The sequence below is a fragment of the Acanthopagrus latus genome, chromosome 17 (genome assembly GCF_904848185.1).
Source record: "Acanthopagrus latus isolate v.2019 chromosome 17, fAcaLat1.1, whole genome shotgun sequence".
NCBI lineage: Eukaryota > Metazoa > Chordata > Actinopteri > Spariformes > Sparidae > Acanthopagrus > Acanthopagrus latus.
This window is the reverse complement of record NC_051055.1, coordinates 27,167,711-27,186,401: the sequence shown is the minus strand read 5'-3', so window position 1 is coordinate 27,186,401 and position 18,691 is coordinate 27,167,711. Positions and strand designations below refer to the sequence as shown.

The 18,691-nt window shown below is 40.2% G+C and overlaps 2 protein-coding genes across 2 annotated transcripts; one reads left to right on the top strand and one right to left on the bottom strand.

Moving 5' to 3' along the window:
• Positions 1 to 916: 916 nt before the first annotated feature.
• On the bottom strand, positions 917 to 11,187 carry rab5ab (RAB5A, member RAS oncogene family, b). Its single transcript, XM_037074487.1, has 6 exons — positions 10,982 to 11,187; positions 8,432 to 8,658; positions 6,653 to 6,804; positions 4,998 to 5,120; positions 4,652 to 4,745; positions 917 to 2,807 (listed from the first exon to the last, which is right to left on the bottom strand). The coding sequence occupies exons 2-6, from the start codon at positions 8,595 to 8,597 to the stop codon at positions 2,692 to 2,694; spliced, it is 651 nt and encodes a 216-aa protein (XP_036930382.1). The 5' UTR covers positions 8,598 to 8,658; positions 10,982 to 11,187; the 3' UTR covers positions 917 to 2,691.
• A 1,016-nt stretch (positions 11,188 to 12,203) lies between these two features.
• On the top strand, positions 12,204 to 17,339 carry efhb (EF-hand domain family, member B). Its single transcript, XM_037074486.1, has 13 exons — positions 12,204 to 12,420; positions 12,579 to 12,638; positions 13,232 to 13,375; positions 13,740 to 13,917; positions 14,096 to 14,206; positions 14,311 to 14,440; positions 14,534 to 14,614; positions 14,718 to 14,785; positions 14,916 to 15,070; positions 15,497 to 15,704; positions 15,922 to 16,155; positions 16,444 to 16,622; positions 17,184 to 17,339. The coding sequence occupies exons 1-13, from the start codon at positions 12,349 to 12,351 to the stop codon at positions 17,328 to 17,330; spliced, it is 1,767 nt and encodes a 588-aa protein (XP_036930381.1). The 5' UTR covers positions 12,204 to 12,348; the 3' UTR covers positions 17,331 to 17,339.
• Positions 17,340 to 18,691: the final 1,352 nt, after the last annotated feature.

Below are 18,691 nucleotides of genomic sequence, written 5' to 3'. Positions count from 1 at the left end.
CTGCTGCAGCTGAAAATGCTGCGACACTGTTCTGCTGTGAAGCTCCAGAAATGTTCTGTGGACGACAAGACTTCACCCGACTTTCCATCAGCATTGAGGGGTGAGTAGATCATGACTGAATTTTCATTTTTGCATGAATTATTCCTTTAATATGTTTAACTATGATGCTGGCAACCGGCTAAACATCAGCATGTTAGCATTTAGCTAAAAGCATCCTCTGTGCCTAAATACAGCCACACAGAGAAGTTAGCATAGCTGTGAACTTGTAGCCTTGTTGTTTGATAAATAACTGTGAAAAATTATTTTACCATAAGTGATGTAACAGGACGGTTGAGTTGCATTGTGGGTAATGTAGGCTTTGAAAATGAAGAAAGCACCGAATAAAAAAAAGGTGATATATATTATCCATTTTGATCACGTTCTGAATCTGTCCACGTTTGACCGTGTGCTGCTTTACACAATCTAGGCGCCTACATTACCCACGATGCAACTCTGCCACAGAGTGACATCATTGGGGGAATTCATTAGATGACATGCGGCTTTCTCTGGAGCCACAAAAGGGTTTGCACTCCTTCTCTTCACATATGCAGTAGAAACCACACTTACAGTAAATGTGTGAAAATGGTGGTGTTACCCTTTAATGTTCTTCTATCTAGTAGTCATTGCAGCTGTGGTTAGAAATCCTCCTGAGGACTTTAACTTTAAACCTCAGAAACTAATGACTAAGCACATGTTTCAGCACTACACTGATAAATTTATTAAAAAAGGGTGGATGACTGGTCGCAAAGATCTTCCTCTAGAGAAGTTTATCTGATCAAATCATCCACCTTTTGATTCCCTGCACCACAGACACGTCACATAATTCGAAAACCTCCGTCTCATGTGATGTGGCTGACATACTCGTAGCAAAAAAGCGTACAAGAGACCTCTTTATTGAATTTATTAAGTTGTATTCAGACACTCAAAACTTATCAGCCCATCACTAGTAATGCTGTTTTACATCATTAAAATTCATTGAGCTGTAAGAGAGACCACCAGTAAGGTTAATTATGCTACCTGCTTATAGCTGTAGGTTAGCAAGTCCAATACAGTCCGTCATATAAAATCGAAGGGCAGTCATTAATTAAAACATGATCAACACTGTGCAATGCAATAAAAGTTCCTTTCAAACATGACCATGGACCATTTCTGAAGAAAAGTAACAAGACACCAGAGAGGGATTTTTGTTAATAACACTACATATACCTAAAAAGACCACCACTGCGTAACATTTGACCTGTGTGTGACGAGGTCGAGGATGAAACTTGGAGAAAAAAAAAAAAATAGAAGAAGAAAAGAAAAAGCAGACCTATATTGAACTGTACAATTGTTCGGAGTCTCTAGATAATTTCCTGGTGAGCTCGTGAGCTCTGCAAGCTGTACTAAAGGAGGAAGAAGACAACATTGCAACATTGCACCCTATAACAACATTAGAGTATATATATTTTTTTTCCACAGACTCGTGACAATGAGTAGTAGTCCAATTTTTCTGCATGTGTGCCGTCCGAACTCTAGTCTAAAAACAATCCCCCGTCTGATTTGAGTTTCCCCCCCAAAAAATTGATGCCGGTTGATTTACTGGCCTGAAACAGAAACAGAAGCGGATCAACAGAGACAAGAAATCTAACACAGAACGAGTCGTATGTCCGAGTCTTCGCAGGACGACTCACAGAGCGGGATGTTCCACAGTTTTCAGGTTTCCAGGTGATTTTCTTTTCCTCGTGAAGCCGTTAGACATGTCGAAAATTGAACATGAGACTTCTGCGATGGACATGAAAGCATCTGTTAAATAGCAAAGCCGAATTTAAAATCCCGTCATGTCGACCTGAAGGTGTCGGCTCCGGATCTTCTCGCACTTCCAAAACGTGTTACTTAAGCCCATATTGCTTTACGTGATGGGAAGCCAGATGCGTATCGACTATTACTCTTCTTTCTTTACCAACTTTTTCCAAAAACCGGACGGTACCAAATTCATTCTCTGCACTTTCCTTCAGGAGCCTCGGATGGTGACGTCTTCTTGTGTGACAGATGTGAGGAGGGAGGGATTCTTGCTGTGCGCGACGGTCCTTCGATGGAAACAAATTTGGTTTCTCCTCTGATTGTGAGCATAACATAACCCTGCACACAAAAGAGTATTACAGGCAACATCGTACGTGTCGCACGTCAACCCTGCGAAGTGACAAATGAAGCTACACCTTCTCATCAGCAAATCAAACACGACACATTCACACGTTCACAGGTCTCTCACTCGCTCATCTTTTTCTAAAATGGGGGTGTTAGTCTTCCAACTGAATAAAAGATAAAAATGTGTGTGTGTTTTTTAGGCGTTGTAGTGATACATGCATCCATTATACTGATATACACTTCTTAAAAAAAGTAAAAAGAAAAAAAAAAAAAAAAAAGAACATCAACAAAATAAAAGGTATTAGAAATGCAGCTATACAGAGTCTTTTAGCTATTCCAGGGGAGTGAGGTTGACGCTCAGGTCGGACGTCAGGAAGTCGAGGAGCCAGATGTCCAGATGTTGTTCAGCTGAGAGGGAGGAGGGGGGGCAGAAGGGTGGAGGGTGTGTGTGTGTGTGTGTGTGTGTGTGTGTGTGTGTGTGTGTGTGTGTGGTGGGGAGGGAGGGGTGGATGAGCAGGAAGAGCTGGGTTAGTTACTGCAGCAGGGGCGGCTGGTGGGCTGAGCCGTCTCTGTCAGGTCCACTCCCCGGTTCCGCCCGCTGCTGGTGCCGGTCGCTTGAGGCTCGTTCTTGGGTAGCTTCTTTGCTGCAATGACACGGCAACAAGATCAGCGATGATGTCACGATAATTAACCACATGATGAACACGTGTGATGACGCCAAAATGTATTCTTCAGAGTTGTTTTACACTAAATCTTGCTCGTTTCAATGTGTAAATGACTTGTTATGTCTGGCCCCTTTCAGCACCACCCACCATATTACAGACAAAAATGTCTTCAGCATAAACTTGATTTTCAACTAATCAATCTGCAAAGACAACTGTATTAATTATCCTACTTTTTCCAAATATTAATGTCAGTATTTTTGATTAGAACAGTGTAAGAATGAAGTAGTAGAAAATGGGGAAATTCGAGTAAAGTACCTCAAAATTGTGCTTACATACATAAGTTGAGTAAATTAGTAATTGTACATATCATCTGTGGTTGTTCTAAATTTAAATTTCCTTTCCAAATATCTGTTATCAGTCTCCTTGATTACTAATTATCAGAATGAAAAAAAAAAAAGATATCAGTCGATCCCTAATCCAGATTTCGTTTCGTTCAATTTCATCCGAAATCTTTTAAGAAGTAAACAAAGTCCTACCAACTTAATTAATTGTGTTGCTGTCCTGTGGGGTTTTCAATGAGAATGAAGTTGAGAACAAAAGTAAAGATTGATCTGGAACTGATGTAATTAACTGATTTAGATACTTCAAAATGGCACAAGTGTACAGAATCGACCACGTCTTTACCCTCACAGATAAAGGCCAGTCAGTGTGCAGTCATTTAATTCCATTTACAACTGATCCTGTTCCCTGTCTGCAGTGTTCATTACAAAATAAATAATTTACATTTTGACCTCTTAAACCCCCAAAACTGGAGACAAATCTATGACGTTCTCTGGTTCACTGCGTCCCTGAATCACCTGTTACCAGTGAGGACAGTATGAAGCTGTAACGTGTCTCTCTGCCTTGTTAAACTTCACTTGCTGTTCAAACAGAACTGAATGCATGTTTAGAATCTGTAAAGAAGGCATGTTCAAACCTAAAACAAGGTGTTAAACCGCTCTTTAAAGACGCTTTGTAAATGACCCTGAGATATTAGCACAGAGGAATAAAACACAACATGCACACCTGGTTCACGCCCACATGGGAGTTTTTTCAGCACAGTCTGTGCTTGGTAAGTCAAGCAACATAAGTGAAAACAACAGTGTGGGTGGAGTGGGGGTGTGAAGTAGTTTTAATGTTTTAATAATGTGGTGAGCAAGTTCATCAGCGCTCTCTAGTGGACAAACTCTCCTTTGACGACACTGCCACTCTCCACCTCAGATCACATATTACACTGTGTAGCCGACTGGAATTAATCTGCAAGAACTCTATGATGACTTTATGGAAGAAATACAGCGTGTCCTTCAAATGCAAATGGGGTTTAGGCTGCCAGATGTTGTGATCCTGCAAAGGCCACAGTGTCCTCCAGACAAGCTGAGAGGCTCCATAAGCACGAGATCGTCTCACTTCACTGAGATCACAACTGCATTTTGGAACAAGTCTGAACACCAGGAAGTTTCCAAAAAGCGTAAACGGTACATTATGGGCTGCAACATTTTCTTTCAACACACAACAGACTGACTGGTGATCAACATACCAGCTGAACAGTAAAGGTTTTTTTTTCCAATTTATTTGTAAACCTGTAAAATAAACTCCAGTTGGAGGCTCATAAACACAAACACTGTCTTTTACTGTCGCTCAAAGGCAACATAATCCACATCTGTCCACATCTGGTCAGGAAATTGGTGTACTAGACTTCTAACAGCAGAGTAGGACATCAATCATTTTGCCTTAATTCTCAGAAATGTGAAAACCTTCATACAGATTCAGTTTGAGAAACTTACCAATGGCCATGAATATCTCGTTCACGTTCATAGAGGTCTTCGCTGATGTTTCCATAAAAAGCAAGCTGTTATCATCTGCGTACGACTGTGCATCCTGTGGAAGTCCAACAAACGTTAGCAAGTCATTAATTAACACGACTTAAAGAACCTCACAAAAATGTAAACATGGAGGAAGCAGAGCAGGTGAGTTCCAAGCAGAAGACAAGATCAGGACCGATCAGACAGAGAGACTATTATTCTGTCAGCATGTGTTACAAATGATAATCAGTGAATGCTTTATGTAACCTTCAGCAGGCGCTGAGACAACATCCGGCAGTTAATTAATGAGGGTCTGAAGAACACAAACCTGGAAGTCCAGTGCTCTCTTGTTTGCGAGATCAGCCTTGTTCCCAGCCAGAGCTATTACAATATTTGGACTGGCTTGTCTCTGAAGCTCTTTAACCCAGTTCTTCGCCCGTACAAATGACTCCTGGCAAACAAAACAGGGAGGGGTTGGGGGAAGTGGGGTGACTCAGTTAGTGAAAATAACAATAAGATCCAAGTGATGGACAGATGAGGGCAACAGGAGTGCTCCCATGATGTCTGGGAAAGCTTTGTCTTGTCTTTTGATCAAGGCTCAGAAGAGAGACTCAAAGAAATGAGGCTTTTCATGAAATGTCAAACAAATTGAAATATGTCTTCAGCTTAGGAAGGGTAAAAGCAGCATTTTGTATAGTAAGAATATCACCAATAATGCACAGTGATAACATGTTTTAAATGTGGGCTACATGTGTTCTTCTGAACATGTGATTATCTGATGGAACAGAAGTTATTTTAGAAAGGCGAGCAGAAATGTCATCAGAAATTTAAAAGTCGCATATTGTTTTTTTTTTAATCACTGCAGCACCTCGATTCATCCTGTCTGAACACTTCATTTTAGGCCCCCCTCTCGAAAAGCCCAGTTCGCTCGGATTGGTCAGCTCTCACGGACCTGAGCAGGCACCGCCCACTGTGTTTCCACATGGTGGTTTAACATTTAAAAGGCACATTGCTGAAAACGTACGTTAGCATGCATTTCTGTATGCTGTTTGATCTGTTCACAGTATTTCTAAGCACTCAGACCTGCTTTATAATCACGAGTCTCACTTTCTACAATATGCAACCTTTAAGTTAAAAACTGAACAATATCACTGCTGGCTTTTTCACTGAGGGATGTTCAGTCAAAGGTCTTGTTGACATTTAACACCTTCCTCATTTATTTTATGTCTGCCTTCCTCCACAAACAATTAACCACACGTTATTTTTCAGGTACAACTTATATAATGAATACAAATAAATGATCTCTATTAATGGCAGCTGTTTCAATGTCAAGCCTGTGAACAGTAGACACTTGCTGTTCAAAAGACTACAGCCCTGTTTCCACGGTGCCATCTGGTTTAGTCCAGTTGGGTTTGTTACACTTTGGGATGGTTATTTTTGTGTCTCCATTGTCAAAAGTTGTGGATGGTACCGAAAGAACTGTTTGTACCGTCCTGAGGTTTTTGTCACCCAACTGTCGACGAATGTGGATTCAAAACACTGCAGAACATTTGATTATGCTGTCAGTCGGGCAGTAATGTCCAGTACAGGTTCACAGAGTGTCAGTTAATTAATGCAGCAGCTTATTAAGAGATAAGACCAATCTCACCTATTGTTTTCCAACGGATATGCAAAAGTGGTTAACCCGAAGCCGGCCAGTAACAATTCCGCCTACGTTTAAGGGTACTGTCCGTAGTGGAAACAGTAGTCAAAGGGTATTTTACTGCAAGTGTGTCAGTGGAAACACAGCTTAGAAGCTAATTTCGAGTGAGTTGACTCAAGGACATTTTCGGTCTCTTATAGGTATACATTGTCTACACAGCACAGCACTTATTTGTCAGCACCCCAAAATAGATTCTTTTTTTGGCTTGATGGAAACCCCCCACAATCTCCTCATCACTAACAGAAACAGCGACAGTCGACGAGAGCCGGCACCTGACTCACCTCATTTGTGATATCATACACCACAATGGCTGCCTGGGCACCTCTGTAGTACATGGGAGCCAGACTGTGGTAGCGCTCCTGACCAGCTGTGTCCCAGATTTCAAACTTGACTGTTGTGTCGTCCAAACATACCGTCTGAGTCAGAAAGGCAGCTGTACGGGCACAAAGCAGAGGAACCGGTGACAACTGGGCCTGGAGCTACTGAGCTACACAAAATGGGTTTCTGTGAAGGTGATAATTTGAGAGCAGTGCTAGACACACACACACACACACACACACAGAGGAGGATTATCTGGTTGACTTAGTCCACATTTGGACTAAGTCTGGTCGCAGTAATATTAAACATGTTTCATGCTGAACATCAAAGATCTGGGCAGGAGTTGAGGCATGAAGCAGGGTGGAAGTCACACAGCACATTATTTAACCTTCATTACCTCGGCCAAGGAGGTTATGGTTTCACCCATTTACATTTGTTGGTTGGTTTGTTGGTTGGTTGGTTTGTCAGCAGGATTACACAACAACTACTGAACTGATTTAAACGAAACTTTGTTGGAGGAAGAGTCTTGGACAGACCCTGTTAACTTTGGGTGCAGATCTGAATAAAGTAATGAATCCAAGTATGTTTTATCACCTTCTTTAACATTGTGAGTTACTGTTAGGTGTTTATCAACATTTTTTAAAAATTTCTCAGGAAGTAATGCATAAATCATGATGAGGAAGTTAGGTGTATTTAGATGGCTGGTATCTTTGAGCGAGTCGAATTTGATCCAAATGAAAATCTATTTTTCTTCCACAACACGATGAAGATTATGATTCCACCTGTATTGTTTTGTTGCCAAATTAAATACTTAAATTATGGATTAAGCAGTTATGGGTGGTTTAAAGAGTGACAGAGGACTATTGAGTTTGAGATTGGACTAGGCTTGATTAATTTTGTTTTTGTCACTTTATTGTGCATATTACCATACTGACATATTGACTCAGGTTCAGGTTATTTTGTTTGTAACCATGATAGATTTGGTTAGAAGTAGAAGCAGACTAGTCATTTGTCCTGACACAGTTTTTGCTAATAACACTGACAATACACACACATTTTAAGTAAAAGTAATACAAGTACTTGACGCTCCATTAATCAGGGCTCAGGAAAAATAGTAATAACAACAGAAGAAAACACCAAAATAAAAAACACCAGTAAACAAGGTCGGATCACAGTGGACAGATAACCTCAGGTGTGACTTTGACTGCACCTTGCCTTGTTTGTGCCTAATCATTTTCAGTGGCCTAAGGTGAGTCTGAAAATAGCCATAAAATGAAAAGGATACTTTGATATAATCACATGATATCCACTGTGCGCTATGTTTGCCTACAAGTGTAAGATTACATCGATGATAATGGAAACCAAGGGCAAATGTCCAAAAAATTCATCGAATTATTCCTCCAGTTCCTCGTTCCTGTTGGCACGTTTCACACAGTCACAATTCTCGAACCTCAGTCATAAATTAAAAATCGGAAAAAAAAAAGAGTTGTGACATAGAGTTGCAAAGATTTATTCATTTACTAATAAGTTATCATCTATTAATCGATTCACCAGTTTAACTGAGACTATGACAGTAACCTGAATATCTTTAGGTTGCAAACAAAACATTTGAGGACGTCCTCTTGGGCTCTGGGAAACACTGATCAACACGACTCAACATTTTCTACCAAACATCTTGGTATATCTTTTACATGTCTGTTCACAGAAAAAAAGCCACAACATGGCCAAGTGAGGATACATACCTCCGATTGTGCTCTCTTGGAATTCGTGAAACTGTCCCTTAACGAAACGAAGTACGAGACTCGACTTCCCCACGGCCGATTCTCCTAAAAGCACAAGTTTGAACTGGCAGATCTTGTTGCCTGCGTTCGGCCCATTGGGTCGTGTAGCTCCGCCTCTACTTGCCATGTCACACTGTCCGGTCTCTCCCTCTGGACGCTGACGTGCTGCGATGAAGTGTCAAGAATACCTGAGCAGGAGAGAGAAGACAGAGCAAGTCAAAAAACTTTAATCTTTAAAAAAACAAAGAAAAAAAAATTACAAGAAACTGTAGCTTATGAAAGCATTCGGCAAATATTACATACTTGTCTTATAATGCATTTCTCTCCAGTTGCAGTGAGCAGTCGATTAACTGACAAGTTGATCGAAAGGAAATTAATCACCAACTATTTAGATAATCCACCAATCATTTGAGTTTTTTTTGGTCAAACATGTCAAACATTTGTCAGTTCCAGCTTCTAAAATAGAAGGATTTGCTGCTTTACTTTGATTTATGATGGTAAATGCAGAGTCTTTGGGTTTTGGGAGTGTTGGTTGGACAAAAGAAGCAATCTGAAGATGTCACATTGGGTCAGAGAAATTTGAGAATGGAAAAGATTAATCATGAAGATAATTAGCAGAGTAGTCTATAATTAAATTTATCATTTGTTGCAGACCCAATTTTCTCTGTAGATCAATGAGCCTAAAATGTTGTGTTCGTAACACACAGAGCACAAAAACTGTAAGGGTTTTTTTTTTATATATAAAAATATGCACAAGGCTTGACCGATTAGTTTGTGGAATGGGGTCAACACTCAGGAATCTTAATGTTATAGTTTTACGCTGTGGATAACGATGTTCCTTCAGAATCAACTGTGCAAACCAGGAGGCCAAGGTGTCCCCGGAGGTACATTAACACAAGGGGGAATTTTTTTTTTTACTGCAGTTCAACTCTCAGTGAGTCAACACAAGTTTCACATTACCAGCCGCGCTGTGTTTCCTCTCCAAACAATAGTTGGTCGCTTGCCACAACTAGCCACGCAAATAAGCGCAACAGGTACAGCAAAGACATACAAAGGTTTGGCGGATGTTTTGAGGTCATGCATGATGATAGCACCTGAATGTCTCACTTGTGCCAATTTAAAAGGCATACTATGTAGGAACTGTTGGTTGAATAGTGTGTTCACGATCAGCAAACAGTGGCGTTGGCAATACTTTGGGTGCGCAAGCTCACCAACACCAACCGTCTGTGCATGACGCCTAGATATATTATACATTCTTGCTTCACACTCTCATGTTTTCATACTTACTATGATTTCTTTGATGTATTTTTTTGCTATTTACCATTCCTGTAGTGGAGCCTCTAACCAAATGTTTTTCACATGAGTGTACTTGTACAACCGGAGTGACAGTAAACACCATGAACCATCAAAGTAAGAGAAGACGGGCAGAGGCCAGGATCTCTGCAGATGTCTCAGAGGACTGCCAGTGATGATTGAAAGGGATTAGTTTGTTTTTTGTTTTTTTTAAGACCCTGGAAAAATCCTGCCTGTACACCTTTAACTATAACTAATAAAGATGACAAAAAAGTTGGAATACTGGTTTCCAAATCTGCAACAACAAACCTCTGGCGACTCCTGCTCGTAGCTTTAAGTTATACAAGGCTGACGATCACAATGTGGGATTAGTATGACACGAGTCTGGTCACATAGGTGGGGCAAAGATCCAGGGCCAACTTACATTACAGTTGTGTCTGTCTGCCGGTCTGAGACATTTATGGTGAATAACAACACCGACCATATTAACCAGACAACAACAGGCTTCCCTCTGTGACTCAAGACATGTATACTGTCAACACAAAGTATCAGTCCAGGAATAATGACTGTCAGCGACGTCGAAAATCGCGTTACGACACACAGTTCACCACAAATAACCTGTTATGTTGTTGTTGACTGGCTCGAATTAGCAGAGTAACGACTGCTAGCGTTAGCAACACAGCTACCCAGTAACTTCCAAAACGTCTTAGCCCAGGACAAATCTGTGCCCTGTGAGAAAGCATTTATATTTTTTAAACTTGTCAAACAGCAGTTTCAACGCTGGTAGAAGCTTTACACCCTCGATCTGACATTTATGTAACGTTTGAGAATGCCAGGACACAGATGATGCAGTTTTGGGTGTGTACAGCTAGTGACAGCTAGCTAACCTTAGCTGCATGACGTTAATTTAGTGAGCTGCCCTGTCAATCAGTGGACTAAATACAGTCTCGGATGTTTGTGATATTAAACGTGGCTTAACATTAATGTGGTAATGGGCTAAACGTGACATCTGATTCGGATTCACCAGCCGAACAACGTTAAGTCGCTGTGCTAACTAGCTTGGCCCTTCTAGTACAGGCTAGCTAACGTTAGCTAGCCACATAATAGACACTGGGCTGGCTACCCCAGTGAGCGAACGTTGTTTAGCTGTGGCCGCATCGGGAGGAGCCCTCCGGATAGCCATTAGCATGCAAGCTAACGCTAATATTAGCTACTCACCCAGCAAAAAGAGGAAGCTAGTTAATGTAAACGGTGTCTCCAGGATAATATCTGCGGCTCCTCACAGTGGGTCGATAAACCAGACAGCTACTGTAACGGTGGATTTCATAAGGCTCCGCGATGTCCCTCTCCCACTTCTTTCAACTTCCCTTTTCGCATTGTACGAACGATGATGACAGATCGTATGACTGGAATTGACAATCCGCCTACGTTGTGCTGCGACGGACCAATCACGTGTCGGGATTTATTCCCAATTTACCTTTTTCCAAAACTACAAAACACAGAAATCAAAGAATAAAGAGTTTTGGCAGGATAGTAGACCAGAAAGATGGGATTTGTTTTATTTATTTTTAATTTTTTTCCTTTTTTTTGGATTATTTTATTGTATTAATGAATATTGCATCCAATTTTGGCAAAAGTATTTTTATATATTTATTTATCTTTTTTTTTTTTTAACTAATTTTCACACTATAGAGCAATTTATCCCTATTTTTGCCCACACACAGTGCCAAAAAGGAGTCAGTTTTTTGCTGACAAAAACTTACCAAAAACACTTTATAATGTCAAAGTGAAAGAATATTTCTATAAACTAATGTCATTTAATCAAAAATATATTATATAACAAATATCTGAAACTCTATTTAGTCTGCTGATTGCTGGGGCAGTTCACTAAGTCAATATCCAAGGGGGTCAGTACTATTTATAGCCACTTTACAAGCTATTGCACCATTGTCCTATATGGGGCTTCGTCTCATAATAAAACTAAACCCTCATGCAACTGATGAAAGAACATATTTACTGCAAGAAAAAGAAAATTAATCTTCCAGGTCAAAAACTGCTATAAAATACTATAAGTGTATGGAAAACAACTTTTTGTGTTTTTGTTTTTGTTGTTGTTGTTTTGTTTTTTTTACAGTAGCATCATGTAAACAAACTGGTATTTGTTACAATCCTATGGGGGGTAATGAAGAAGAATAAATATTTGGTAGTTATTACCAGGATTGATTTTGAAAATAATATTAAAAAATGAAAAATATAGTATTTTTATGTCAGTTTATGAACAAGAACATGTTTTTGTACTAAATGCGGTCTGAATAAAATCATTTATTCAAAGGTTTTGATTCTTTAATAAATCTAAAATTTAATTTCTGAATGTGTCAGATTTTTTAAAGATTCCTGAACGACGCGCGAGGACATGTCCTGTATTTAACGTCGAGCTGACTGATGTTGCTAGGCAACAGGACTCAAACAGGTGCAGGCCAACCGAAGAAGAATTCGGTGCTGAACTGTTGGAAACTTTCCCAGTTGGATAAAATAAAACAGATAAAAGTGCCTCTGCTGCTGCTGCTGCTATACGTGGGGTCAAGATGAGTGTGACTGATGGAAATAACAACTCACACCAACTGACGCGTACTGACACAAGTCTGAACATACCGAAGGTGAGCAAACTTTTTACGGTAGCTAGCTAACAATGCGTTAGCTTAACGTTAGATACTCCTGTTTCATTGAGTCAAGAGCTGTGGAGTGTTATAGCTAAATAAACATTTGTCTGATTATTTGGCTGGAGACTGTGTTTCATTTTGTCTCTTAACACCAGGCTGGGAAACTGAAACCTGTAGGAGACAGAGCAGAGACCTGCTTACAAGAAGAGGCGAGGGTAAGTCCAGTTTTAATGTGTGTGTTAGGTAGGCAGGTACAGAGTGTTGTGTCTATATCAGTGGAGGTCATTCCTATATGCAGTGATGGAATGTACATTTACTCAGGTACTTTACCTAAGTAAAAACTGTGGTGTAAATACTTTACTTACTGCGTTTAAATGAATTTAAATGCTGCATTAGAGCCAAATGAGTGCATGTTTAAATTAACTTCAGGTTGAGAAAACAAACATCACAATAATCAGGAAATGGCTAAATATTGTATCTGATAATTGACCGGGCTGATAATCAATCGACCCAAAGTATAAGCTATATGCATACATGTCAATTTATTTATATAATTTACTTGTAGTTATGATGCTTAAGTTCTTTTTTTGCTAGAAAATTACTTTCATACTTAACGACATTTAACGTCAGACACTTTAAGACTCAAGTCTGACTTCCCTCTCCCTATATATGCAGTAAGCCAATCTGTTTTATCTCAGGGTGCTTTCGCCCAACTGAAAGTATGAATATAAATTGGAGCCACAGGCAGCTTTGAAAAATTTAAAGGTGCATGTTCACCCTCTGATACATCGACGTTTCTACTGTTCAGCCCCCCACCCCGCCGGTGATAAGGAAATTTCGCAGCAGCACCCATCCAGAGCCAGGGGCCATCAGAGTGCACCAAGGGAAGGCAAACGATCCAGATGTTGCCAGCACCCTTGTCCATGGCATCAACACCAAATCTTCCCTCGGTGTGAGTACAACCTAAGCACACACATACACCTCCTCGTGGGTCAATAAGGAGGGTTTTTACTGCCCCAGATTTAGTGGGTTGATTTATTTTTAGATCATTGACAGTAAATCATTTAGTACTCTACTTGGTGATGAGGTTTATATCTTACTTAGCTCGAGTACCAACATTTTAAATTCTTCATGCTCCCGATTAATCACATTATGCTTATCCATAATGCATAATTTTTGGTTGCCGCTAATGGATCAATTTAAGAAAACAAGATCAGTCACAGTTTTATGTAGTGGGTGCTAATGTAAAATGTGGTTTTGATGACACACACCCAGAGTATGGATGTAAGCTCTTAATTTTTCTGTTATTCCAACAGGCCAGCAGTTTGTTGAATCCCCCCCAAAAGACCTTGTTCCAGCAGAGGTTGCAAGAGCTCGGTGAAGCAGTGTACGCCTCTAGTCAAAAAGGGCCACTTGGCAGGTCCCATGATCAGCGTGCGGGACTTCCCACTTGGTGTAACGACAAAAACACATATGGTGTGAAAACAGTTAGAGGTAAATTCACCACCAAATAAGGTCATGACTCATACAGTTCTTTTTATTTAAATAAGCCTGAGGAGGCACATATATTACGAACATGCATATATTTATCTTCATATTATTCTTTTACCAGCGTGTGTGGATTTAAAAATGTTGTTTCTAAATACTTAGTCTCACCTTCCTTTCTGTCCAGGGGTGGATGTGCGTGAGATTATTAACCCTCCAAAAACAGCAGAGGAATTGGAGAGGGAAGCTCAGGAAGGACACAGCGCTTACATTCATAGCCACAACGCCTATTTTGTTGGTAAAAAGAAAAATGCATATTGTGCACAAGGCCTTAATTGTTACTACAATCTATTCATCAGTCTTGTTGATCATTTTGAAATATGAAGCCTTGCTCGTCTCCAGGTGAGCGCATTGACAGGAAGTACAACTGGAGCGACTACAGTAAAGATGGCAGGTTTGGGATCATCACGCCTCATTTCAACGACGGCCGCAATATTGGAAAAACTCTCCACTGGCTGGGCGAAACAAAGAAGTGAGTGCTGTAATAAATTGACAAAAGTGTTATTCTGATCATTTCCATCACAATTTGTATATACATGCATGTTGGTTCCTTATTTTGCCACAGGATTTACAATGCAAGCAATGGTTGGAAGAGATCTGGGAACAAGGAAAAGATGGCACAACAACTCGGCAAAACGATTAATGTGTAAGTGTCAGTCACACTTCCTCTGACCAATAATATCACCTCTATATATACACGTTACCAACTTATGTTTAACTTTAACTTGTCATTAATCTCATCTTCACAGGCGAGGAAAGACCTTGAATATTCCACCAGATCACACCTTTGGAAGTTTCCTGCCAACCGATGAATTTGGTACAGTTAAAATGATCAGTCTTGGGTTATATACTGGATCATGTGTGAGCAGATACAGTGTTTCCTGATTAAAACAAACTGAGCTCTTTTTGTTCCAGTCATGAGACAGTTTTTCCTGCTTCCTGCACAGGTGTTGGAGATATAATCCACTCCACTAAGCTGGGTCATTATGTGAGAGGCAGAGATCAACAGCGCGGTCTAGTCAACGCAGTGCAACACCGCCTGAAGAAGGTCAACTTCCACAACTTCCCCTCCCTGCTGGAGGCGTTCAGACATTATGACAAGGTAGGACTGGAGTCACTTCAGGCTGCCTGACACTTTGAACCACCTTGCTGACTTGACTATACTTTTAACCTTCTGATTATTCAACCTATTAAATTTAAAATAACGAGAAAAGTACAATTAGAACGTGTACAAAGTCAACATACCATGATTCCATAAGCATGTCTACTTATGTCAAAGAATAATCAGAGCAAAGTCCTTTGGTCTTTTCTCACAGTGGACTTGTCACAGCAGGAGAAGCACAGGTGAAATGAATAACATTAACACATGCTGCTTTCCATTGAGGCCCTCATAGACATTATTAATGTCAGTGGCTTCACCTGCCTGGTTGACTGCTTATACTACTGTAATTCTACTTTGGCAGTCTCACACAAAACATGCTGTAGTCTTTGAACATTTCCATATATATCTGTTTCCATGAATAACTAGAAAGGCAAGGGGGCGATTGATAAAGAAGACCTGCAGGCAGTGTGCGATCAGTTCCAGCTGGGTGTCAGCGGGCAGGTCCTGGACGACCTGATAGACTACTGTGACATGGACAAGGACGGACTTATCAACTTCCTGGAGTTTGCTAACTTTCTCAACTGGAAGGACAAGATGCCCATCAAGAGTCGAGAGCAACACATTCTGACAAACGGTCAGTTTAACGCACTGTCATGTATACATTTCTTGAGAGGCTTGTACAACTGCTCTGCTTTACATTCACATTTAATATTATTGTATTTCAGTCTAAAACAACATCAGAATTTGTCAATACAAGACTTCAAATGCTTATTAAGATTTTAGGACAGTGTGGAGGTTTTGTGCAGAAGGATATTTTCTTGAGCACTTTCTATTTATGTTGCCTCCTGCAGAGCGTCAGACCAGCTCAGCTCCAGCCAACATGGAGAGGAGGCCTTCGCCAGAATCTGCTGATTCTGAAGAGCGTCGTGTCTCTCAGGCCTTAATTAAACCTGAGGACCTGGAACCTGTTGAGCCAGGCAGCTCTTTGAAAACCCTTAGGACCCTGAGGCGACCCAGGGCAGTCCAAGACCAATTCATGACCTCCTCTTCCCTCATCGGGCCTGTCAGTGATACATTTACATCAAGTAAGTCAGAAATAGATAAGTACAGTGTGCATTTGATAAGCATCCATATTATTACATAGCTCTAAATGTGTGTTCTGGAGAAAAGGGCAGAGGTCAAAGGTGAAATAACCAAGAACAGCAATCTTCAGGCTTATATAGTCATACGATCTATCTAGTCATAATTGTATTTTTGCAATTATCTTTCAGCATTACAGGTCTGTGTGAGGACATCATTTGCTTTTGACTGATATGAGTAGTTTTAAAAGCACCAGTTTAACATATTTGTAAACGTGGTCTTTCTTTACATAGGCAGTCGTACCTACGGGATCCCGTCTGTGCGCTCCGACCTTCCAGCTCCCCGTTTAAAGAGAGTCAGTGACAGAACCAGCTATGGTGTTGCGACAGCTCGAGATCTCCTGCGTCCATCAGTTCACGCCCTTCAGGGTGTTCATGAAAAACATTTCTTCTGTCCTCGCACCAAGCAGGAGGTACGACCAACATCAGCATCGGTGTACCCATATTACACAGCATTGTAATGCCAATACAAACACAACATTCATTTGGCAGACATGTTGTCCAGAGTAACTTACCATACAGTATGTCTCTGACACTCTAAAACTATTATGTCTCTATTCTTCCTATTTTCCGTGATGCTACCGAGATACGAAACATCTTTTTTGTTGTTCAAGGCCTTTTGTTCATGGCTGAATGCACCGGTAATTTCTTAGCTTAATATAGTAGACAGTCGTTCCTGTTTAATGCTCTATTAAATAATCAAAGTGCCTCTGAATGTCACTGACTTCATTCAAATTTCAACTTGAATATTTTTAAATAGTGTCCACTTTTGACAAATATGGCCTGAGACTGGATCAGTACTGAATCAGTTCTCTGTGATACATCACTGCCTGACTCTTTCATTCTTCTCTAGTTGTTGTCTTAATTTAACGTTTTAGGTCTCCTGGGGTTGCAGTTTGGCAGAAAAACAGTAAAAGACAACAAATCCATTTATCTCACAGTCATAACTTGACTTGACTCCTTCTTCTTCACAGATTGCAGAAATCTTCAGGAATGTGGGTGTGAATATTTCTGAGGAGGTGTTTGAGGAGGCCTGGAAGTTGGCGTCCATGAGGCATCCGGCAGGGGAGGTTTGTGTGGAGGTTTTCCGTAACGTACTCAAAGAAATAAAAGCGATGTAACACTCAAGATGCGTTTACTGGCACAGTATTTCCTCATTACAGTCAAGGTGAAAACTTTGTCGCTCCAGGGTGTTAAAGTATATTGAGATACTGATGACATTATTTTCATGCCACGTAGAAGTCAACAATCATCTGAAGTACCTATTACCAAGTCTCTTTGAGCTGTCTTTGTTCTGGTTCTGATATTAAGACCCATTTCCTGTCAGTCAGAATTTTTTTTTTCCAATAGTACAAACCCACAGTGGAGAAGGTTCTGCATGTGAGGTTGAATGGCATAAAAAGAAAGTGAGTTTTGTTTATAGTTTATCAGCCTGCAAACAAACATTAGTAGTCAACACGGGAAAAGATATTCATTGATACCACCGCAAATTCAGAGATAAACATGTCAGTAAACAAAAAATGTTTTTTCCCCCTGTTAAATATCACATTATAAGAGAATCAATTTTCTTATTGAAATGAAAAAAAATTGATTTTCATGCACAGAAACAGCTTATTTGTTAACATGTAAACATGTCACCTTTTGCTTTTGTTGGAAGCAACATGTCAAATTTTGTTTGTACACCTAAGCTGCTGTGAAATGTTAATAGCTTTGGACTTAATAACAGACTGTTTCTATTCTGGTGAAAGACCCGAGTAAATCCAGAGAGATACCTTCCCCGTACCTTATCATTTGTTCTGTCAGAGTATTAGATTTGATTTACAAGCATATTTATCTTGTAATTCTATTAATCAACCTTAAAATAGGAGTCTGACAGAGATACCACAATTAATTTATGGCTTCCTGGAGCTGAGACACATGTTGACATGGAAGCAGACATGCAGACTCTCAAAGAGGTATGAAGAATTGTTTGCAATCTGTTTCGCTAACAAGATTAATGAAACAGGTTGGCACGCCGCCTCGTCTGATCCACATGTCAGAACATCACAAAACAGTAACATAACTAACAAAAAAACCATTAGCTTTTTGTATATTCACCACTTGCTTTTGTTTTCTTGTTAATTTCCATTAAACTGAGTGATGCACAGGCGTGGTAAATTGTTTAATGTGCTCTCACCATATCCATGAGCATATTGACATGTGCTAAGCTAACCGCACTCATTTAATCTCATTACGACTCTGCGAGATGCTCCTCTGGAACCAAAAAACCCCCACGCAAACTTCCAGGACCACATATTACTATGCAGCAAAAATTAGAATAATCCTCAGCGCATTTCATTATGCATGAATTAGCAGCCGCTAATGACAGAATCCTCTCTGTTTGTCAGATATGTTGTCAACATTAATAATATTGCAGCGAGCTTTAACAGAATGGGATGACACGCAGCATTCAGGAGCCTGTCAGACGTGATGCTTTTGACAA